Genomic DNA, 23,180 nt, shown 5'->3' on the forward strand with positions numbered 1-23,180 from the left:
ATGGCTAATATATAATAAGCATGCAATAAATGTTTATTATTTTTTTTCTCAGGCCAACGCCCTGTCTGCTCCCCAAAGCACAGCTCCAAGGCATACGCGGTTAGTCCAAGGTGGGGTTAATTAAGCCATCTGTCCGCAGACTGGAGTGGCAAGAAGATGCAAAACAGCAGCCCGGTGGCAGCCCGGGGATTTAGACTTGGAGACTGTAGCTCGCTACAGGCCCGTGCCCACGCGTCTTGCCCCACGTGCCTCCGATAAACACGCGAACGCGCAGGCGCCCTATGACGGTGCCCATTTGCTGGGGAAGGGACACAAGCCGCGCGGGGCGCCCCGCCCCGTCGGTTGGACCGTGCGTCTGTCGGTCCGTGGGTCCCGGCCGCCGCTTCGCCCTAGCCATGGCGCCCTGGTTGCAGCTGCTGTCACTACTGGGGCTGCTACTGGGCGATGCCGCCGCCGCCCCCGCGCCGGTCTGGGAGCCGCCGACCTCGGAGCTGCTGAAACCGGGCCGCTTCGCGCTGAGGATGTACAACCGCGGCCGGGCGGCGGAGAACCGGGCCACACTGGGGGCCATCCGCGGGCGTGTCCGCCGGGTGAGCTGCCCCGGGCTGGGTCATTGGGAATCTGGGAGGGGACGCTAGCCTTGACTTGGGGATCCGGAGCGATTCTGAAAGTGAGTAGGGGACCAGGGAAGTCGGGGCTATTCCCACCCCACGTCACCCACCCCTCCATCCAGGCGGGCCGGGGGTCACTGTACTCCTTGGAAGCGACACTGGAGGAGCCACCCTGCAACGACCCTACTGTGTGTCAGCTCCCTCTGTCCAAGAAAACCCTGGTGAGTACTGGGCTCCCGGATTCCTTGTTCCAGACTGAATCGTACCACCCACCGTTGGTTGCGGGTCTGGTCAGCATTGCCTCATCATGACAGCTTCCTTTGGAAGACAGAGGTCAAGGTGCTCCAGGGGAGGGAAGGAGGGTGGCTATCAGATGGGCCAGGCCCCCTGGGCTTCACTATAGGGAGAGGTTGTCTAGTGGGAGTCTTCATGGGAGGGGCACCATTTTACCCAGACCCCAAACTGGCCACCTTCTCTCCCTGTAGCTCTGCAGTTTCGAGGTCCTTGATGAGCTAGGCAAACACATGCTGCTCAGGCGGGACTGTGGCCCAGTGGATACCAAGGTTGCAGGTAGTGGGATAGCCCAAGGATGTTGGGATAGTGGGGGCCAGGCCTCCTTTAGGCTCAGCCTTGATTCTCTTCCCTTCCACCCCCATCTAGACAACACCAATGAAACCCTGAATTGGGTCCTCCCACTGATGAACAAGGATCTCCTGCCCAAGGTGAGGAGCCTGTGTCTGTATGGGAAGCGGGCAGCTGCCTCATCCCGTTTCCCACCCTGGAGTTGGGGCTCCAGCGCAGGCTGAGGGGGACTCCTAAGGACTCTTTGGCCTTTTCAGAACTTTTCTGAGAAGATGGCTTCAATCTTCAAGAACTTTGTCACCACCTATAATCGGACTTATGAGACGAAAGAAGGTGAGGATCCAGCCTTGGCTGGCCCTATCACAGTCAGATAGATAGGGGCCATCCCCTCAGCTTGACACTCGGTGCTAGGGGATAGGAAGGTATGAGAGGCCTTTCAGGTACCCCTAAGTCCCTGAATCCTTGTACAGTCCCCATGACCAGCCAACCACTCCAAGCATCTCTTTTCTTGTGACCTTCCTAATTGGAAATCATTGAGTTTTCATATTCTGGGCAGAGGGATGAGGTGGAGGACAGCTTTTCTCATGGGTGATCCCCTGGTTCCCAGCACCTCAGCCTTTCCCTGTCTGATGAAGCCCTTTGGCACCCACCTTAGTTACTACTTTCATGTCTCAAAAAGCTGACCATACCTCCCACTCCATTCCTTGCTAATCTAGCCCTCCTACCTCACCCCAAGGTTTGGGCATGCTTGAAAAGAGCTTCAGGCTTGATTCAGAGCCCATGTACTCCCCAGGGAAACGCCTACCTAGGGATCCCAAGCACTTTCCCTTTGATGATCTGCCTGGAGTCCCAGCCCCTTCTCCCATGCTCCTTGTCCTCAGAAACCAAGTGGCGCATGTCTGTCTTCGCCAATAACATGATGCGAGCGCAGAAGATTCAGGCCCTGGACCAGGGCACAGCTCAGTATGGGGTCACCAAGTTCAGCGACCTCACAGGTAGGGGTGGTGGCCAGAGTCCTCACAGTCCTGGAAACCACAGGACCTGCTCTCTAGACCCCTCCTGGAGACTCCCCTCCGCCCCTTCCCACCTTCATCTGCAGAGGAGGAGTTCCGTACCATCTACCTGAATCCCCTCCTAAGAGAAGACCCTGGCAAGAAGATGCGCCTGGCCAAGATCCCCAAGGACCCTCCACCTCCTGACTGGGACTGGAGGACAAAGGGAGCTGTCACCAAAGTCAAGGACCAGGTTGGTCCTTGGAGATGCAGGTGGGAAGTGAGCACTGCCCTGGGCTTGGAAAGGAAGGGGTCGGGCCCTGAACCTGCTGTCTCTTGCAGGGCATGTGTGGTTCCTGCTGGGCCTTCTCCGTGACCGGCAATGTGGAGGGCCAGTGGTTCCTGAACCAGGGCACCCTGCTCTCCCTCTCTGAGCAGGGTGAGCGTCCCATTCTGCCCCCATCCCCAGCCCAGCCCCTCCAGAGGGCTCCTTGCGACCAGCCTTCTGTCTCCTAGAGCTCTTGGACTGTGACAAGGTGGACAAGGCCTGCATGGGCGGAGTGCCCTCCACTGCCTACTCGGCCATAATGACCCTGGGTAAGCACTGTTGGGGTGGGCGGGGAGCTGGTTCTCCCGCTGCAGGATTAATTTGGAGGGAGAGAGACCTGAGCTGGGGAGTCACACAGAGCTGGGACCAAGACTTCATACTGGCCCTTAGTGGCTAAAGACCTTGGGCCACTCTGAGCCTCAGTTGCATCATCTGTGAATTGGGGCTCTGCATAGCGCCCTTGTAGTATCAAGTGAGGAAACAGGTTTTGGAAACACAGTAGGCGAACAGGGACTGTTAGTGTTTCTGCTGCTTGGAGGCCTGTGTTTGTAGATTGCTGCAACACCAGGTAATGAACACATCTCCCCCAAGGAGAGCGACGGACCCCAGTTGGCCATCCAGTTCTGAGGTGGGCTGCCATGGCAGAAGGTCCAAAGAGTGAAGGACAGAAGTGGCTGCGCAGGGACTGGTCCAGGATCCTGGAAATGGTCCGGGCTGGATAGGGAGCAGATGGTTAGGTGGGGACAAGCAAGCCAACGTCAGGAGACACACAGGAACCCTGTGCCAAGTTCTCAGCCAGATACTGGGAGTCAAATGCCATCCTTGCCACTTTTTTCTTGCTAGTTAAAGCTCCCCCGAGTCTCAGGTGTCTCATCTCTAGATTGAGACCTTTGAGGAGTGCCAAGGAACACGAGGCCATGTTTGCAAGGGGTTTAGCATAGCACCGGGCTCAGAGAAGACTGTTGTTGTTGTTGTTAAGTGCCGTTGAGTCGGTTCCGACCCATAGCGACCCTGAACAGAGTTTCCAAGGCTGTAAATCTTTACAGGAGCAGAAAGTCTCATCTTTCTCCCACTGAGCAGCTGGTAGTTTCGAACTGCTGACCTTGCGGTTCGCAGTCCGATTCATAACCACTACGCTACCAGAGCAGAGAAGACTAGGGAATGGTAAATTGAGTTCACCGTTTCTTCACTGACACCCCACTCCCATCACTCCCCAGGAGGGCTGGAGACAGAGGAAGACTACAGTTACCAGGGTCACATGCAAGCCTGCAGCTTCTCTACAGAGAAAGCCAAGGTCTACATCAATGATTCTGTGGAACTGAGCCGCAGCGAGCACAGTGAGTGAGGGGTGGGGTGCGCACCAGGCGGGGTGCAGGGCCCAGGTGCCCACTTATGCTGCCCCTCCCATTCAGAGCTGGCAGCCTGGCTGGCCAAGAACGGCCCTATCTCCGTTGCTATCAACGCCTTTGGCATGCAGGTGAGTCTCCTTCCCTGCTATCCCTGCCCCATCTCTTGTTAATGGCTTCCTTCTTCTCCTCCTCAGAGCGGTTTCCCTGCTCTTTATTTTCTCCCTAGTTCTACCGCCATGGGATTGCCCACCCACTCCGGCCCCTCTGCAGCCCGTGGCTCATCGACCATGCTGTGCTGCTTGTGGGCTATGGAAACCGTGAGTTCTACCCAACCAGTCCAGGCCACAGGCAACACTCCGTCCGTCCTCAGGGCCTCTGGAGAGGAAATCGGGGGACTGGGTCAAACTGCTGTCATGACCCCAACCTTGGGCTATAGGCCACGCTGGAACCATCTTTTTCCTTTGGATGGGACAACTGGGACTGGGAAGGTTGGGCTGTAAGGTTCTGGACCAATACCTGTGTCAGGTTTCTAGGAGGCTGGTAGGGGGGTCTGTCTTGCTTTCTGCTCTTTTCCTAGTGCCAGGCACCCAGTAGGCCCATGGCACATAGTTGAAGGGTGCAAAGTGCTTGGGGCCTGTGAGGAGATTTGGGGTCCCCTAACTGTTCACACTGCTTCCCTAGGGTCCGACGTCCCTTTCTGGGCCATCAAGAACAGCTGGGGCAGTGATTGGGGCGAGGAGGTAGGCCTCCCCCACTCAGCCCCTGGTTCCACTCTCCTGTCCTGCCCCTTGGCCCCTGGCCCTCGTCCTGCTCTCAGCAACCCTGCCTCTCTCCCAGGGCTACTACTACCTACATCGTGGATCTGGGGCGTGCGGTGTGAACACCATGGCCAGCTCGGCGGTGATAGACTGAGGCACCACCAGCTCAGGACCTGGTGCTGACCAGAGCAGCCTCTGCCAGGCTGGCATGGCCAGGCCCCTCCCCAGGAGGCACAGCCAGCTGAGGGATGGGCACTGGGTACCTTGGGGCGAACGGAGGGCTCTGGGGCACAGCCCCTTTTTCCCTCCATCGCCCTACCCAGAGTCCCTCAACCGCACCTTTGCTGAATTATGGTAGCGAGGAGGATCTTGGGGTGAAGGATGATATTTGGCAGGTGAAGCTGGGGCATGATCCCTGGACTCGGGTAAGGAATTCTGGTCTCAGCCCCAGCTCTGTCCTCAGAAGGATTTGAGTTCCTGCCTCTTCTTTTCTCTGTATGCTAGACATTTCCTGGTCCCCTGGCTTGGGGGACAGTGTCCCCTCCCACGTCTGGAGTAACTGTTTCAGGCATCCTCTTCTAACAGCAATAAAGAGGTTTCCCGGGTTCCCTTACATGGTGTGACTGCTCAGTCTCTGAGGGCAAGGGAAGACAGTGGAGACTTCCAGGGGGCAGCTGGTTCTGTCTGGGAGCCAGAAAGAAACAAAGCAACCCAAGGCCGGGTGGTCTTTACTCAGAAACACATGCTCTGAGGCCTCTGCTCCTAGGGAAAAGAGGGGCCTGCCAAGGAAGCCCACCCTCTCCACCTTGCTTTGAGATGTTTGAAGTGGATATCAGAGGTCGCTCTCCCCATAGAGGGCACTGGAGAAGGCCACATAGTCCAGGGCTCCTGCTGGGGCCCCGGGACCCTTGTAGGGCATCATGCGGTGGATGCAGTACTCGGCCTGCTCTGCTGGGAGTTCCCGCCGCAGCTCCTCTGAGGTGATGTAGCTCTGGGGAGAGACATACACTCACTTAGGTGAGAACCCACCTCCTGCCCTTGCCTTCCTGCCCCCTCACCACCGGGGGCTCACCTTGTCACCAGCCAGGATCTTGAAGGAGGCCACCACCTGCTCAGTTGTGTCAGTCTCAGCTGTCTCACGGGTCATGAAGTCAATGAAGGCCTGAAAGGTCACGACCCCGGTAGTGTTGGGATCCACCATGGTCATGATTCGGGCAAACTCCGCTTCTCCCTGTAGGTACAGAGGCCGAATACCATGCCCACGAATGTTCAAACCAGCAGAGTTCCCAGGGCCCCCCTCCTAGGGCCCCCTCCCAGGGCCGGTCAGTCAGCCTTGCCTTGTACCACCCATCATGTGTGCTTCATTCTTCCAAAGATGGTCTCCTGCTGCCTTAGCTTTGTCTTCCTGTCACAGCAGAGCCCCCTGCTGCTCGCTGGTTCTGATTTTTGTTTTGTTTTTTAAATCTTGGACTACACAGACCTCCTCTCCCTGTATTTAAATGGTCCAAGCTGTGGCTTTGATGTCACAAAGAGCTCAACCCAAATCCTAGCTCTGTGCCTTTGAGTAAGTTCATGTGATAGCCTCTGTGTACAACAGGATGCTTTTCACCCCCTTGGGTGTAATGAGGATGAAGTGAGATTATGGATGTGACGGGGGAAGACACACACAGGTGATAAGTGAAGGCAGGTCAGGGGCACTCACCAAATCGTAGCCCATGGAGATGAGGCAAGCTCGGAAGTCATCCGGCTCCATCATCCCATTCCGCTTCTGCAGTTGATGACAGTGTGTCAAGCCCAGTCCCCGAGCCTCACTAGCCCCCAAGCACGGTACCCCATGGGGCTTGGTCCCTGCTGACCCGGTCAAAGTGGTTGAAGGAGGCCCGGAACTCATGGAGCTGCTCCTGACTCAGGCCCTTGGCGTCTCGGGTCAGTACCTGGTTCTCCACCTCATTGATAGTGCGGGCGATGGAGGTGAGCAGCTGCTCCCAGCCCACACGGATATGCTGCGAGACAGGAGCAGCCTGTCAGTGGGTGGCCACTCGCTCCAGCCCCACTTCCAAGCCGCCCTGTGCTCCTGAGCACATCCTCCCCCTTGCCCCCGCCTGGCCTTTGGAGGGTCTACTGAGTGATCTCCAGTAGCCCTTCTGCCTTGGCTTCACATGTTCTGTAACTCATCGTTCCTACTGGCTTCCTTCCTCTTGCTGGGTCTCAGTAATTTCTGGGCGAGGCGAATTAGGGACCCTCTCAAAGCAGGCAAGCTCTTCCCAGCAGAGATGGCCCCAGGTTCCCCCCCAGCCAGTGTCCCCTCTCCACTCCTGAATGGGGTGACCCTACCTCCATGCTATAGACTGTGTGCTTGTTGTCGAACACAAGGCTCTCCTGTAGCAGCTGGTGGTCACCTTCCAGCCGGTCAATGTTGCTCTTGTAGTTGATGATGTTCAGTTCCTGCTGCCGCAACCCAGCCATCTGCTCCTCCAGAGAGCCCACCATCCCGGCTGCCAGCCGCCCCACCTCCTGCAGGGGGATCCAAGCTGCAACAGGGACCTAGCAGCCTGAGGCATAGGCAGCTCCCGCCCTCCAGCCTTGCCACCAGCTGCCCTACCTCCTGCTGTGGTGCCCTGTGCAGGATGAGGGCTCCCAACTCTCTGGGGACCAGTCCCACTCAGCCAGGTTGGGCTCACCATCCAAGCCCCTTACCTCCACCTTCCCCTGGATCCAAGGCCCAATAGCATTGGCCTGGACTGCAAACTGGCGCCGGAGCCTCTCATTCATCTGCTGCCGTGCTAGCTCTTCCTGCAGCGTCTGGTCACGACTGGGCACCAGCTTTCGGACCTGGGAAGGAGGTGACTATGTCAGGGACAGCTCTGGGGACTACCCCTCAAACCTCTATTCCTGCTGCCCTGAGCCAGTTTGTCTGAGCTATGTGAATTTAAGCATGCCTCTCAATCTCTCTTCCCTATGGGTCGAAACCGACTCGACGGCACTTAACAACAACAACTCAACGTCTCTAGGTCTGAGTCTTTATCTGTAAATTGGGACTGATGACATCATATACAAGTGAACACAGAAGGTATTGGATAGGTGGTCACACACATCAGTCCGGATAGGAAAATACTGCTTTTGTAGCCATTTTAAGATGAGGCCAAGACAGGCAAAGTGTTTAAGCAATGCCACATGGAGACACCCATATCATGAGCTGTTGGTGTAGTTAGAATGGAGAGGGAGGAGTCAGAGGCCATGGGCAGCACTGACCATGTCCCACTTGGTGTTGATGTCCTGCGGGCCAAGGCTGATGTAGGGGTTAGTGGTGCTGAGCCGAAGCCCGTATGTTTGGCAGATCTTCTGGATCTCCCCTTGTATGCCCAAGATGGCACCTCGTTCTCGGTCAGCCTCAGGCAAAGTTGACTTGAACTGTTCGTGGGCTGTCAGCAGGCTCTGGGGGCAACAGGCAGGTAGGATCAGCCAGTGCTCCCCACCTCTGGCAGGCAACAAAGGGCAACAGGTCCCAGGCAGGTCCGAGGTCTGGAGTATTCCTCCTCCCTCTACTTTCCAGGAACCCCAGAGTGGCTGGGCTTCCTCATCCCGTCCAGGTGCCCCTCAGCCAGAGCCCAGGCTGGGCCAGGGGCTGTCTGGGCCGGCGCCCACCTGGGTCTCCTCCACCGAGTGCACCAGCCACACATCCTGCAGGTCCTCCACGGCGCCGTCCAACCAGTTGTTAAAAGGCGCTGCCCGCCGAGCGAACTCGAGCTGCAGTTGATCAATCGTCTCCAGGAGCTTCTCCATCCGCTGGGGGTCGCGGGGAGGGTGGGTCAGTGGCCCATGTAGCTGCGGTTCTTGCCTCCCACCCCTAGCTCCCGGGTCCCCAGCCCCACCTCTAGCGCGTCCCGCCTCTTCTGGGTCAGCGTGCCTAGGTTATCCCACTGGTCGCAGATGGCCTGGCAGCGGCTGTTCACTGAAGCCGCTTCATGGTAGTCTAGTTCACTGGGGGCGGGAACCGGGACAAGTGTGAGGCCGGAGTCCGGCCCAGCCGTCATTCCGACTGCTCACCTCGGGCTGAAATTTAGGCCACAACTGGTGTTTGGGGCGCAATGGAGCCAGGACAAGTGGGGGTAGGGCAGCCTTTTCTAGAGGGGAGGGAGCCTGGCATGTTCCTGGGGTAAGTGGGGAGCCTTAGCTCCAGCCCTCAGAAAAAGCATGGAAGGAAAAACGGGGTCTGGAGCTTCAAACGCCGGATTATGTGATAAGGGGGCTGTGTTACAGGAGGAGGTGGTGAGTTCAGAGATGATGGGGCTTGAGGCTGCAGGTTAGGGGATGGACCAGTGCCGTCCGGTGGGTCGGGAGATTGGGGCGGGACCACGGGAGGAGGATGGAGCCAATGGGGATGGAACTAGGAAGGACATGGGCACCGAGGGAGCGTTACTGAGCCACAGCGGAGAAAGCCAGACGCGGTGTGCCTTAGGAGCAGGGCGGGACTAGGAACTGTTGGGGCGGGGCCAGCGGGGGGGGGGGGGTCCCGGGGGCTGACCAGCAATGTGCCACGCCTACTTAAGCTCTCAGACACCCGGGCGGGGCCGATTGGGGGCGTGTGTCACCGGGTCCAGCAACGGAGCAAGCCTACTTGAGCTCCTGGGCCAGAGCGGCGATGTGCTCCACTCGGTCCTGGTGTGCCGCCAGGTCGCTCTCAAAGGCCTCGTGGCGCCGCAGCAGCATCCGCACCTCCTGCAACGAGGCCGATTCGTAGTCGCGCTGGTTCAGCATTTCCTCCTTCCCTGCTCGGAGAGAAGCCCACAGCCGCGGGGCGGTGTGACCCCTGGAAGTCCTAAGCTGTGACTTGCAGATAGCATCTAACCCAGGTCACCCTAGCAATCCACTCCTGATAAATTTCACCAATGCTCCGGTCTCAGGGCAGGGCATCTAACTGGCGTCAGTGTCCCAAAACCCTGCACCGCTTGGGTTTATTTGATGGTGAACTACTTCTTAACACCTCTGTGAACCCTGGGAGTCCCTGACCTGGTCTCCTTTGCTCACAAGTGTATCTGCAGGTGCCTGCAACAGTGCCTGGCACTTGGTAGATCCTCGATGAACATTTATCTAATAAATGAACAATGAATGTAAAAGTGTTTGTGGATGATTACCATAATTATACAAAATAATAATCGCGGTGGCCATTTTGCAGAAGAGGTATGGAAATCTCTAAGTGTTAGGAAACCTTCTCAAGACTGCGTGATAAAACCAAAACTCATTGCTTAACCACTGCGCCACCAGTGACTGTATATAGAAAGAGTTCTTATTATATGAAACCACCGTTATTCATTATTGTCATAATCCACCATTAGTGTCTGTTTTTAGGCAGGGTTCATTAATTTGTAGGACTAAAATCCTTGCATGTGACATACTTGACTTATGCAATATTTTAGCATCAACATATTTTGAGTGAAAAATGATGTTAGGGTTGGGGATTCATTACCTTTGGACATCTGCTATACATACAAATAAAATACAAAAAGATCAATTAATCAAAGTAGACCCATGGAAGGTCAGAGTCATGAGGAAGTTCAGGAGCCTGAATTTACAGAGGATGAAACTATGGTCCCCAGACAGACAGTGATCTGTTCAAATTGTACAGCAAATGGCGGTGAGCTGTAGAACTAGAAATATGGTCTGCAGCTGCCTTGCAGAGCACGTGGCCCAATCCCATGAATGATGCTCTTCTGTTATCCCTGTCTTTATTAATCCCTACCACAGGCAGAGCTGAGTCTACAAATTGTCCCTACCCTGGGTCCAAGTTTCATGCAAGGAGGCCTTCTGCTGGAACTTCTTGGCCAAGTGCTGGAGCCGCTGTAGGCGCCGGATCTCTGAGAGCAGCCAGTCTTCATAGCCCTTTTCCACCTGCCCCAGCCCTTGCCATGCGTTAGCGATGTCCTGTGGGACAAGCAGAGGTGCCCTCTGTCACTCTTCACCCTTTGTACATATGGGGATATACAGAGTCCCAGATCACCCAGGGACTCACCGAGACCAGCTTGCCCTCAGAAGGCATGAAGGCTGGCCTGTGGCTCAGCCGCAACTTGGTCTGCAAAGTGTTGAAGTTAATCTCCAGCTGGCACTTTTCCTGCACTCGGGGCGGCTTGTGCAGGCGTCGATAGTCCCGAAAGTCCTCCAGCTTGCGCTGCATGGCACTCATGCTGGGCTCCCCCGTGCGGTTCTCCAGCCACGGTACTGTGCGCCGAATCCATTCTAGCAGCTGCCAAGGTTGGGCAGAGCAGAGAGCTGTGGTCAGCCTGCCCTCCTCACCACCCACACCCAGGCTGCAGCCAGAAGGAGAGCCTCAAGCACCGTGGGGGTAACTTTCAGGGGAAAGAGTAGGTGGTTCATTTCTGTGTCCAGCGTCCAGTCGAGGTTACAGAAAGCAAAGAGCAGTGAAACACTTGAATATGAATGAATGGGTGGATCCGGGAAGGACCAGGAGCTTAGGCAGGCAGATGGGCAGGAGGTGGTTGGAGACAGGCTAAAGCTACTGTGAGGATGGCTTTGTAGGCCCAGGCCTTGGAAGGGTTCATGGGCCCGGGATGGGCACCCTCTCTGTCTGCAGCCTCACCTCACTGGCTAGCTTCTCATACTCCTCCATCAGCTTCTCATTTTCCTGGTTCACAGCCAGCACCTTGCAGATCCTATTGGCGGCTGTCTCCGCCTGTGGTGGGAAGAAGCAAAGGGCTGGTATTGAAACAAGCCCCCTCAGACCCCTTCACTCAGCTTCTCTCTGTAAAGCCTAAAGCCTGAACTGGCATAAACAGGTGCAGGATGAGAACACAACTCTTGTGGTGGTGGTGGGGCAAGCTTCAAGGCCAAAGGTTCACAAGGACCACGTGTCTTCAGTGGGGGCAATGATATTCCGTTCACCCATCTTGCTGGGATGTTGTGAGGTGGGGGCCCTTACCTGCTCAGCTCCAGCAAAGGCATGGTAGAAGCAGGAAACGTAGGTCATGATGGCCTTCTCATCTGGCTTTGGGGTGCTGACGATGTCTAGCGAAGGGCAGGGAGGTGTTTATTAACCAAAGTCAGTAGCAGGAAATGAGCTCAAGACCCTTCTCAGGCAGAGATTTCCCTTGGAATGGGAGGGGATGGAGACATCTAGTTATGGCCAACAGCCACCAGCTTCCTCAGACCAGTATCTTCCTCTTCCCGGAAAACCTCTCAGACCTTTCCCCCATACAGGGCAAGGCATGCATGAGGGAGTGGACGAATGAGCAGACACTGTGGACTTAGGAGCTATCAGCCCATAACGCCATCTGTCTGTCTGTCTGTCTCCCAAGTCCATGAGTGCTCACTTTTCCCAAATTCTCATCCATTGATGCTCTTCCAGGGTACCACACACAGTAGGTGCTCAGAAAGTGTTGGTTGCTTCAATTGACTAAAGGCCTTGTTGGTCACAGGAACCAGGGGACATGAACCAGAAACAAGACCTGGCCCAGAGGAGCTCCCAGTCTTGGGGGATCAATACACTCCCAGGTGACACAGTTGTTATAGATTGAACTGTATCTCCTCCCAAAATATATGTTGTAAATCCTAAACCCTGGTATGGGGCTGTAGGATAAATACTGGACTGCTAACCATAAGGTTGGTGGTTCAAACCCACCAGCCACTCCCCAGAAATAGTAGCTATGGGTTGGAACTGACCGATGGCACTTAACAAAAACAACACATCTGTAATTAGGATCCTATTTGGGAATGCGTTTTCTCTGTTATGTAAATGAGATAGAAATAGTATAGGGGTGTCTTGAGCCAATCTCTTTTGAGATGTAAGAGGAATCATTTAAACAAAGACAAAGAGAAGCAAAAGTGGGGAAGAGAGATGGCAAGCCACATGAAGACCACTCAGGAGCAAAAGCTTGAAAGAAATGGGATCTTCCTCCAGAGCCAATAGAGAGAGAAAGCCTATCCCTAGAGCCAGTGCCCTTGAATTAGGGCCTCTAGCCTCCTAAATTGAGAGAAAGTAAAGTTCTGTTTGTTAAATCCACCCACGTGTGGCATTTGTTACAGCAGCAACCGGTAATTGAGATGCCAGGTAATGAGGATGTGAAGCAGAGGGTGGAGCTGAGGATGTGGAGCCGAATACAAGTGTGGAGAGGGGCAGTGGGAGGGACAGAGGGTTCCTGTAGGAAGGATTCTGACCAAGAAGTGGGGTGAAGAACAGAGCATTGCGCGAGGAGGAGGAGCAGAGCAAAACTGTGTAGGTTGGACGAAGCTGATTGGCCCGTGGAGTCCTTGCCTGGGCTAGGCTCCCTCACCTTCAGCATCCAGCATCTTGGGGATGTCCAGGTATTTCTCTGCCACCTCGAAGGCGGTGTTCAAGTTGCCAACGGGGTCATCCTAGATGGGTGTGAAGGGGAAGAGGTGGAAAGTCAGCTGAAGGGAATGGAACGGTTGGAGAGTCAGGACTGGGGATGGCATAGACCCACCTACCTTGCGCAGTTTGGCATAGTCGATGAGGTCAGGGCGGTGGCGGTGGATGAGAGCACAGAGGGCCAGGCCATCCTTCCAGCTGCTCAGAGAGAAGGGCGTGGTTCGGCCTAAGGCCCTAACCTATCCTTTGCCTAGGAGCACACCCATTAGGCTAGCTCTTCTGTAAAATGGGAGGTTACACATCAGTATTTACCTACTTTTCCAATCACATCTTTTCCGTTCAACCTTCCCATGGCTCCCTCTTTCTTTTGGAGTGAAGCCTACGTTTGAGACTTTTCATTATCAAACCACGACCATCTCCTCCAAGCTCATCCCTATGCTTACACCAGACCAAATTACTAGATATTTCTGATCCCCAGGCCTTTGCTCACAAGGTTTCCTCTGGTGGGAATGCCCTCGCAATGATATCTCAGATGTCCCTTCCTCCAGGAAGTCTCGCCATCCGTCCTGGATTCAATTCCATTCAATTCAACAAGTATTGACTCAATGCCTCCAATTTCCAGGCACTGCTCTAGGAAGTTGGCTGTGACCTCTCTCTCCCTTGTGGCTCAAGACAGGGGTCAGCTCTGTGTCCCTCACTGGTCAGAAGATCTTAAAGATAGGGCCTGCATATGACTCCTCTCTGTTCCTGGTGAGTATCTGCTGGTAAGTCAACAGACCTGGTGTGAAAGTTCTGCACATTGACGTTTCGATATGGCGCGGTCTTCCGCTGGCACCACAAGAGCAAGCCTTCCTTGGCAGAGGTTTCTGAGTGGGAGTGAGATCAGGGCATTAGATAGGGAGGCATGTGGGCATGTCACCCTACCATACCTCCTTCTCCATAATTCACCTTCTACAGAGATGTCCTGGATGGCGAAGCGAAGGATGATGGTCCAGATCATGCCCAGGGTCATCTTCAGGTTTCCATCAACAATCTCTGCAAGGTGGAGGTGGGGACAGGTTGCCTGGCATCCAGGGCCTCTGCTCATTGTCCCCCTGCTCTGCCCATTGGCCCTTGTCTCCCATCCCAGAGCTGGCACCCAGGGCACATTTGTTCTTCCTAGCCCCTCCCGTGAGGAATGACATTCTCATTGTTGAGATGAGGAAACCGAGGTGCACAGAGGTGACTTGCTGATGTCAGGAATGCCCCTCATCCTTACCCAGGACCCCTCACGCTGCCTCACCTTCAGCACCGATGGACACCAGCTTAACCCCCTTGCTGGCAATGAAGTCCAGGGCTTTGTTGACATTGGCGATTTTGTGGAAGCGCATCTTGCCTTTATCTGGCCTTGGCAGCCTCTCTCCTTAATTTAAGAGAGAAGAGAGGTCAAAACTCAAAGGTGATGGAAGGCAGCTGAAGACTGTCCCCAAACTCTCCCACTACTTCCCCAGCTCTCTGGCTTCTCCTGGACCCCAGGGTCCCAGTTCACTGACCAGCCCTTACCTGAGATGACCTCCAAGAGCAGCATGAGTTTGAGGCCATTGCGGAAATCCTCCTCGATGTTCTCGATCTGAGTACCCGCCTTGCGCAGATGTGAGTTGCACCAGGCGGTGAAGGTCTGGGGACAGAGGGCAGTGTTCAGACCCAACAGCTGGCTCTGGGAGGTGTTGGGGAATAGTCCTTGCCTCCCCACTCAGGGTCAGTCTCTGAGCCCTTAGTCTGAGGCCCAGCAGCTCAGCCACTGACTTGCTGTGCATTCTAGGCTAATCCCTTTCCTAGGATGAGTCTTAGTTCTCCTACACAGCCCAAAAATGAGGCCAAGGACTGTGTGCCGGCCTCAGTTTGAATTTGCGGTGTCCTACCTGGACAGCACTCCAGACTTGTCTGGCTCCAAGTGCAAGAAGCAAACTTAGAAATGTCAAAGCAGAAATGGTGCAAGACTGGGCAGGTTGCTTTGCTGTGAGTTGGAACCAATGTAACACCACCTACTACCTCCAAGCCTTTGGATGTCTGCCCTAGGCTAGTAGACTTTTTGGTGGGTACAGCGTAGCTGGAGCTACTCACTCTCTGTGATCTGGGGTCAGTCCCTTGCCCTGTCTAGGGTCAGATTCTATGGTGTCTCAGGTCCTTCTTCCACTGGGCTGGCAGGATTTTAGACTTCAGCGCCTTACCCTACCACAAAGCAGGTATTCCAGAGAGGTGGCCCTGAAAGTAATTTGGAGCCTTCCCCTCAGCCAGCTTCCCTTCCTTTCCAGGTGCCCTGGTTGCTGAATATGGAAGATGCTGCTTCAAGTACTTGGGAGAGCTGTCAGTGGTAGTGTAAGGGAGTGAGTTTTCTGTCACTGGAGGTGTGTAAGTGGGTGCTAGAATATAAGCACAGGAGAAGGAGGTTGGATTCTCTACAGTCCCTTCCAACCCTGGAGTCTGGGATGATATGGATGTGACTTGGACAGCAGGAAAGGCAAGGCAGGGTGGGGGCTGGGTGAGGGCTCCCCGACAGCACAAGGGCCTCAATGAGCCAGACTGGGGTGGAGCTGGATTGTGGCTCTTTCCTTTGGCATGTAAGCCCCTACCTTAAAGGAACTCATAGCCAATCAAAAGGGTGCAGTGGCTTGAGAAGTGCTGGGAGAGACGTGTTGGGGAGTCTAGGAGTGGGGTCTAGTGGGACTGCATGGGGAAGGCGAATGTCTGCTAAGAGCTGGGATGGAAGAGCAGAGCATGAGTTATCCAGGCCATGAAGGACAGGCAAGGGCATCCCACACAAGGCAGCCACTCGGGGGGTTAGAAACAGTTGTTCTGGCTATGGGATTATAATACTGCTGGAATGAAACTGGGGGTGTTGGGGTGTAAGCGGTGAGCACCAGGCCGGAGGGGCAGCAGGGGCCAGGTCATGCGCTTTCTTGAGTGTTAAGCCAGGGAGTTTGAACTTGATCCTGAGGGCAACAGGGAATCAGCAAAGCTTTTGGGCAGAGGAGGGAGGCGAGCAGATCAGTGTATTAAGAGAGCTGGCTCTGTTTTGAGTGGAGATGGATGGCTTGGCAGAAAAGGGAGACCGAAGAGGCAGTTTCTGGGAGCAGGGAAAGAAAAAAAAAGGGTGAAGAAGGGTCAGTCAGGACCACGGGGCTGGGGAAATATTTGTTCCTGCTTCATCACGGATTTTATTTTGTTCCCTAGCTCTGGTAGCGTAGTGGTTACGAATCGGGCTGCGAACCTTAAGGTCAGCGGTTCGAAACTACCAGCTGCACCGCGGGAGAAAGATGAGGCTTTCTACTCCCGTAAAGATGTACACCCTTGGAAACCCTTTACAGGGTCGCTATGGGTCGGAACCGACTCGATGGCACTTAACAACAACAACAACAACAATTAGATACCCGACACCTAAAACAGTAATTGGTACCTATAATGGTTGTTAGATGCTATTGAGTTGAATTGGACTCATAGTGGCCTGATACATAACAGAATGAAACGCTCTCCGGTCCTGTACCATCCTTACTCATTGCCATCCAATTGATTCCAACTCACAGCAAGCCTGGACAAGAATCGCCCCTTGATTTCTCCTAGTGGTGTGAACTGCCAGCCTTTTGGTTAGGAGCCAGGTGCTTCACCACTGTGCCACCAACGGTCCTTAGCCTCACAACAGTAGTAGGTATCTGTGTCCACTGTTGTAGCCACTGTATCAGTACTTTCCAACCTGAGGAGGCTCATCTTCCAGTACTATATTGGATGTTGTTGTTGTTGTGATGAAGTGCCGTTGAGTTGGTTCTGACCCATAGCGACCCTATATAGGGTTTCCAAGGAGCAGCTGGTGAGCTTGAACCACCAACCTTGCAGTTCAAACAGCTTTGCAGTCTGGCGCATTAACCCACAGCGCCACGCCAGGACTGCACTATATTGGATAAAGGTCTGTTATAACTCACAAGGCTTGCACTGGCTAATTTTCTTCGAAAGCAGATTTCTAGGTCCTTCTTAGTCTGCTTTATTGGAAGCTCTGCTAAAATACCAGCAACATAGCTTCTAGCAACACAATTACACACTCAGAGTCAGACCTCCTTAAGGCAGATTTAGTCAATGAATGTTTTTGAGTGAGGTTAAGTGAAGAGGATGGAATCCTGGTGTTGGTCTGCGGGTTAATGCACTGGATTGCAAGGTCGGTTTGAACCACAAGGTTGGTGGTTAAAGTTCACCAGCTGCTCCTTGGAAACCCTATACAGGGTGGCTAGGAGTCTGAACCGATTCAGCACTTAACAACAACAAAGTGAAGAGAGATCAAGCATCAGGTGGAAGGTGGCGGGAGAGCTCCAAGGCTGTTTGAATCCCTTGGATGGAAGAGTCACTGTTCAGAGAGGAAGCACAGAGAAGCAGGAATGGGATGGGGCTGCAGGTGAGCACAGGGATGTTCATTATTGCATTGTTGATAAACAACTAAGGCCAACAAAGAACTAGACATCCAGTCACAGGGGACACTGATGGAACATCTGGCCCTGCAGCTGTGGAATGAATGGGTGGCTGGTTTACCTTGGCTTGGAAGGATGTTCCAGATGTGTTGTTAATTGACAAAGGCAAGTTACAGGCTGCCATATGTTGTCAGAGGGCAAGCAGAGAGGCCTGGGTGGGTGGGGGCAGGGACAGAGGGAGGAGTAGTTTAGAACAGGTGACAGTTGGAGGCAGGGGCAGGGATGACATCAGGGGGACCACAGCTGTGCTTGGGTGACAGGTGCAAGAGAAGCCTGGAGGGAGATATCATTCAGGGCACCCCCAGCAGACTCAGCTGAGCCTCCCGGCCCGGCCCCTGAGGTCATCTCTTGTCATTTAACCCGATGAAAATGCTCTGATTCTAAATTCCAGGATTCTCAGAATATGCCAATACCACTGAGCACCCTGGTAGCCTTCTCTTTCTTTCCTGGGTGGCACATTATTGGCACATAGTCCAACAGGTTGGAGGCGCTGCTCCTATCCCTGCCTGACATTCCCCAGGCTTTTTATCACTCCACTTCAGCTCGCTGTCTCTTTTAGGAACCCAGGGGTCCTACTACCTCTTCTTAGGAGAGCCTGGGAGTGAAAACAGCTTGCCAGGGAGGGTTCCCATCAGCTGTGAGGCAGGAAGGGGTGGGGTGGCAGTAGCCCACGTACCCCAATCTCTGTCCCCAAGGTGCTGCTGCCTCAGCACAAAGTGTCCATCTGGCTGGGGAGTCAGGTTACTGCGTAAGGGGACCCAGGGTTCCCCTCCTCCTGACCTTGTGGCCTTTTCAGCAGACTCAGGGCCCCTGATGGGCGGAGTAGAAAGAGTGGGGGTGGGAGCAAAGATCTTATATTCTGACAGTACATATATGATTTGGGCCTCTCTCTTCCCCTTTTTGGAGCCTCAGTTTCCTCATCTGTCAATTAGGGTAAGGACCCCATGCAATCGAGAGCAGAGGGTGGGGAATGATCTGTGATGGTTCTCCCTCAACATTCCCAGATTCAGTACTTGTCTGGTCACAAGCAAAATGGGGGCCTGGGGAGTAAAAGATTATTCTTTCTGAATCTCCAAACTCGGGGATTTTGCCCAGAACATTTTTCCCAACAGCAAAGGCAGCTGGCTCAGGAGTATGAACCCTGGGGACAGAGTGGGGATGCCAGAACTCTTCATGTCACTCTAGACTCCCCAGGACTCCCAGCTTTTTCTTCCAGCTCTGGGAGACTGACTACTAAGGGGCTGGGGGGCAATCTTCCCCTGACTTGCTGGGATGCTGCAGACAAACTACTCGGCCGGCCTCTCAAGCCTCAGTTTTGCCATCAGGAAATGGGTGAGCACTCACTTTCCGCTGCTGCTTCTCCCAGGCCGGGTCCAGCAGCAGGTCGCGGTCCCAGTCCTCCTCTTGCTCCATGTACTCGCCGTCCCCACCGCCCAAGAAGGGCCCCTCCCCGGCCCCTAGGCCCTCGGGCTGCATAACCATCATCTTCGCGCTGGGACCTCCTGGCTTCGCTCCGCTCCGCGCACTCCCCAACGCTGGGGCCTCGTTAAGTAGGGCCCGGCCCAGCCCCGGATCGTGTTCGCGCTAAATATGGGGGAGGAGGGAGGGGCCGGTTGGGGGCGAGGGCGCTCGGGTCGGGACCAGGCCTGAAGCTACCCTGAGGTTTCGAAATTGGAGTCGCTGGGTGGGTCTTGGTGGATCTGGGTCGCATCACGGCTTGGTCGCTTGGGCGCTGTGTGACCTCGGGAAAGCCACGGTCCCTCTCTGAACCTAAATTTCCTCATCTGTACGTGGAGGTGACGACAATCTAGTGGCTGCAGACCCTCACGAGATGTCCTTGGGGGCCTCCTCCCGACCCTCTTCCAGCGTCGCGCGGGTGGGAAACAGGGCGCCCTCTCCCCATTAGAGAGTCAGAAACACGGAGCTGTTTTGAGTGTTTTCTGGGGTGATGGAGGGAGACACCTGAGCATGGGGAGGGGCTCTGAGCCAGCTGGTTGCGGACAAAGTAGGGCTATTAATATCGGGGCGGCTGCCGAGTGCAAGGGAATGTGCTGAGCCTGGAAACCCCGAGGCCACTGCGGCTGCAATTCAATCCCGTAGCCTTGCTGGCTGGACCGACAGTGGGTGGGGCTTCTCTATGTGGGGCGGGGCCTCCACCTGCGGGAGGGGGCCATGACGTAAAGCCCTACCAGCTCTAGCGCCAACAAGAGTCCCAGAGTCTCCTGGCGCATTCAGTCATCCAATCACATCTCCGCATCTGTTGGCGGCTCCCTTAAGAACTCCTATTGGTCTTGGTAGCCGTCCGTTGGCCGCTATCCCCGCCTGAACACGGAAGCTGCCGGTTACAGGGAGCATTCGGCGAGTAGGCCCAGGTCATGGGGCAGCTGTGGGCGGCGGGGAGCGCGAAAGGGGCGCCAGCGCGGCTACCTCTGGTGTTCACGGCGCTATGGGCCGCAGCCGTAAGCTTGGAGCTGGGCTACGTGCTGGTGATGGGCCCCGGGCCGCCCCCACTGGGACCATTGGCCCGGGCCTTGCAACTCGCGTTGGCCGTCTTCCAGCTGCTCAACCTGCTGGGCAACGTGGGGCTCTTCCTGCGCTCGGATCCCAGCATCCGGGGCGTGATGTTGGCCGGCCGCGGGCTGGGCCAGGGCTGGGCGTGAGTGGGGCGCGGGGTCCGGCGGGGAGAAGCGGGCGCCTGGGATAGGGGGAGGGGCCCCGACCTGCTATGTTAGAACCAGATTACGTTAGGATCCTGATGTTAGGGCTAGAGAAAGAACCTTAGACTCTGGGGTTCTAGGTAGATCTAGAAGGACATGCACAAATATTTATTGAGCACTCTTCTAGGCCCTGAGGAGTCAGTAAAACAGATTCTTAATCAAGCTGATTTATTAGGGGGAAGGGAAGTAATACACTATGTTGTTAAGTGCAGTAGAGGCATAATAAATACGTAAATTATGTAGAATGTTTAGATGGTAGTGTTTTGGAAACAGGGAAGAGTAAAGGAGGTACACGTTGCAGTTTAAAAATAGGGTGGTCAAGACCAGCTTCAATGAGAGAGTGGTAATTGGACAGAGGTTTGAAGGGGGATGGGAAGTTGGCCATATGGGATTCTGGAGGAAGAATGATCCAGGCAGAGAGAATAGAAATGAAAGAAGCTCTGAGGCACTTGAGGCGAGAGACCTAAGGAGTGGGGTCAGAGCTTGTAGGAACTAGTAAGATGTTGAAAGTTTTTGCTTTTTACTGAGACAGAAACAGTAAAAACTTGAGCAGAGGAAGGACATGACTTAGGTTTTAAAAGCATCAGCCTGGCTGCTGGGTTGAGAAAGATTAGGAGGGGAACAATTCATGGGGGCTTAACCCAGGTGAGATGTTTGCGCCTGGATGTTAAGAGGCCAGGACCAGGAATGCTAGAGCTGGAAGGGGCCTGGGAAGTTTTTGCTTTCCATCTGCATTTGCTGTACAGAATCTGGGGCACAATGCATACACCTGGTCCTCAAGGACAGGCTCAGAGGTTTTCTTGGGTATAACATGGGGTACTCAGTGCTGCTGGGGACACTAACTGACCCTGTGGTTCCCTCTCTGCAGTTACTGCTACCAGTGCCAGAGCCAGGTACCACCGCGCAGTGGGCACTGTTCTGCCTGCCACGTCTGCATCCTGCGCCGGGACCACCACTGCCGCCTTCTGGGCTGCTGTGTAGGCTTCCGCAACTACAGGCCCTTCCTGTGCCTACTGCTTCACGCTGCTGGTGTCCTGTTGCACGTGTCGGTGCTGCTGGGCCCTGCACTCTCAGCGCTGCTTCGAGCCCACACCCCTCTCCATGCCGCCACACTCCTCCTCCTTCCCTGGCTTATGCTTCTCACAGGTGAGGAGCTTGGGTGGCCATTGCAGGGAGGCTGGGGAGAATTTTGATGGGATATGGGGTTTCCAGCTGGTTCTTCTGGCACTGCCCTGGGAGTGGGTACCAGTTCCAGACTCCTTAGTGGGGGATTTGGGCAGGGGTGCTCAACTGGTGCCTCAACCCAGAATCTGGCTGGCAGAACCCAGGTGGTGTTGACTGAGTTCTCTGGACAAAGGCTCAGCATTTAGGCAGGAAGCAGTACAGGGCATTTGATGGAGATTATGGGAATTAAGGCTAGGATGGTAGGTTAGGACTAGTGGAGGACCTTGACTGTTGGTATGAGGAAATGACCCTTATTTGAATGGGTGATGGGGAGCCAGTGAAGGTTATAGGTAGAAGAAAGTCCTGTTATCAGAAGTTGTAAGGAAAATGCAGTGTGAAGCGAGGCTGACTGAGAGGTTGTGGTCTGGTCAGCCCCACTCAAGGTAAAAGCCTCACTGGGAGATCATGAGGGACCAGCTTGGTAAAGTCAGTGAAAAAGAGAAAGACACTTAATGAGATGGATTGATACAGGGGCTGTGGTAACGGGCTTAGCTATAGCGGTGATTGTGAGGATGACGCTGGATCACGTTCTGTTGTGTGTAGGGTTGCTATGAGTCGGATGCGACTCTGGGGGGACCTAACAACAACAGTTGTTACATGTTCTGTTCTTTCCCCCAGAATGCTTTGGGCTTTCTTTTCCATGATTTCCTCTCCCCTAAACTTATTCTTCAGTTACTAAGCTCCCCAACTACTCTTGAGTTGTCCCTGGAATTCTTCATCCTCTTCAAGTCCATCTTGGTCGAGGCCCCCCCAATTCCCTGTAGCCCAGGGGAAGCCTGTGGAGGGGGCTTACCCCCCGGGGTTGGTCTGGGTTCACTCTTACTTCCTGGCCAGCTATCTCTTCTAACTTTTTCACAGCTCCCTATCTCTGACATGCAAGCTCCTAGCCATACCTCTTCCACTCCAGCGTGAGGTGCTCATCCTCTGCCTCCTACTCCTGCCCCTACCCCTGCAGAATTAGGCTTCAGCTCCCGGCTCTGTGCCCTGGGCCCTCCTGAGATCTTGGTGTCTTTCAGAATCTGTAAATGGCCCCAATAGAAGTCGGTTTCCCTCACTCTTTAAGACATCTTCAAAATGTGTTCTTTCCCCCATAGGCTCTTACTCTCCTTTTTAAATTAAGGTCAAATTCACAAAACAGACATCATTATAATCATTTTAAAGTATGCAATTCAGTGAGTCACATTTTTGTGCCACTGTCCAAAAGCCAGTCGCCTCAGAGTCCACTCCGACTCACAGAGACCTCCGTAGGACTTTTGATGGCTGCTTTCTTGGTAATTCCAGGCTTTTGTCACCATTTCCAAAAGAAACCCTGTGCTCATTGAATTCTGGTGTGGCACTGTGGGTTAATGTGCTGGACTGAAAAGTCAGTTTGAACCACAAGGTTTGTGGTTCAAGCTCACCAGCTGCTTCTTAGAAACCCTGTCCAGGGTTGCTATGGGTCAGAACCGACTTGACAGCACTTAACAACAACTCACTGAGCAGTCACTCATTCCATGCGTCCAGCAGGTCTGTCCACACTTTCCCGACAGCACCTGCTCACTCTGTGTCACATTTTTTTGTTAATTCCTCCAATTTTTCATACATTTTCATCATGTTTGTTCATGTCATATTTTGTGTAAACATAACTTTATTATTATGTAGAGGGAAGTGGCAAAGAACAAGGCACCGGGAATTGATGGAATAAGAATTGAAATCTTTCAGGAAAGTGAGGCAGCACAGGAGGCACTCACTCATCTCTGCCAGGAAATTTGGAAGACAACTGTCTGGCCGACTGATTGGAAGAGA

The 23,180-nt window shown here is 54.3% G+C and overlaps 3 protein-coding genes across 3 annotated transcripts in view; 2 read left to right on the forward strand and 1 right to left on the reverse strand.

Moving 5' to 3' along the window:
* The first annotated feature begins 395 nt into the window (after window positions 1–395).
* CTSF (cathepsin F) lies at window positions 396–4,774 on the forward strand. Its single transcript, XM_006860877.1, has 13 exons — window positions 396–590; window positions 734–832; window positions 1,097–1,333; window positions 1,451–1,526; window positions 2,075–2,188; window positions 2,293–2,438; window positions 2,528–2,624; window positions 2,702–2,782; window positions 3,731–3,850; window positions 3,926–3,990; window positions 4,089–4,179; window positions 4,544–4,602; window positions 4,700–4,774. The coding sequence occupies exons 1-13, from the start codon at window positions 396–398 to the stop codon at window positions 4,772–4,774; spliced, it is 1,455 nt and encodes a 484-aa protein (XP_006860939.1).
* Window positions 4,775–5,345: 571 nt separating this feature from the next.
* ACTN3 (actinin, alpha 3) lies at window positions 5,346–19,034 on the reverse strand. The gene is made up of 21 exons (XM_006860878.1): window positions 18,799–19,034; window positions 14,504–14,618; window positions 14,244–14,363; window positions 13,910–13,996; window positions 13,740–13,827; window positions 13,081–13,159; window positions 12,906–12,987; window positions 11,555–11,640; window positions 11,216–11,308; window positions 10,631–10,861; window positions 10,395–10,542; window positions 9,239–9,389; window positions 8,493–8,601; window positions 8,266–8,406; window positions 7,873–8,055; window positions 7,318–7,452; window positions 6,955–7,134; window positions 6,477–6,623; window positions 6,323–6,388; window positions 5,693–5,851; window positions 5,346–5,611 (listed from the first exon to the last, which is right to left on the reverse strand). Exons 1-21 carry the CDS (start codon window positions 18,937–18,939, stop codon window positions 5,453–5,455), a joined length of 2,700 nt encoding a protein of 899 aa, XP_006860940.1. The 5' UTR covers window positions 18,940–19,034; the 3' UTR covers window positions 5,346–5,452.
* Window positions 19,035–19,829: 795 nt separating this feature from the next.
* ZDHHC24 (zinc finger, DHHC-type containing 24) overlaps window positions 19,830–23,180 on the forward strand; it is a 5,807-nt gene continuing 2,456 nt past the window's right edge. Inside the window, exons 1-2 of the mRNA XM_006860879.1 lie at window positions 19,830–20,110; window positions 21,040–21,317. Of these exons, the coding sequence (XP_006860941.1) occupies window positions 19,830–20,110; window positions 21,040–21,317 (559 nt within the window). The remainder of the gene's footprint in view (window positions 20,111–21,039; window positions 21,318–23,180) is intronic.

The sequence above is a fragment of the Chrysochloris asiatica genome, unplaced genomic scaffold, assembly GCF_000296735.1.
Source record: "Chrysochloris asiatica unplaced genomic scaffold, ChrAsi1.0 scaffold00040, whole genome shotgun sequence".
In the NCBI taxonomy this organism is placed as follows: Eukaryota; Metazoa; Chordata; class Mammalia; order Afrosoricida; family Chrysochloridae; genus Chrysochloris; species Chrysochloris asiatica.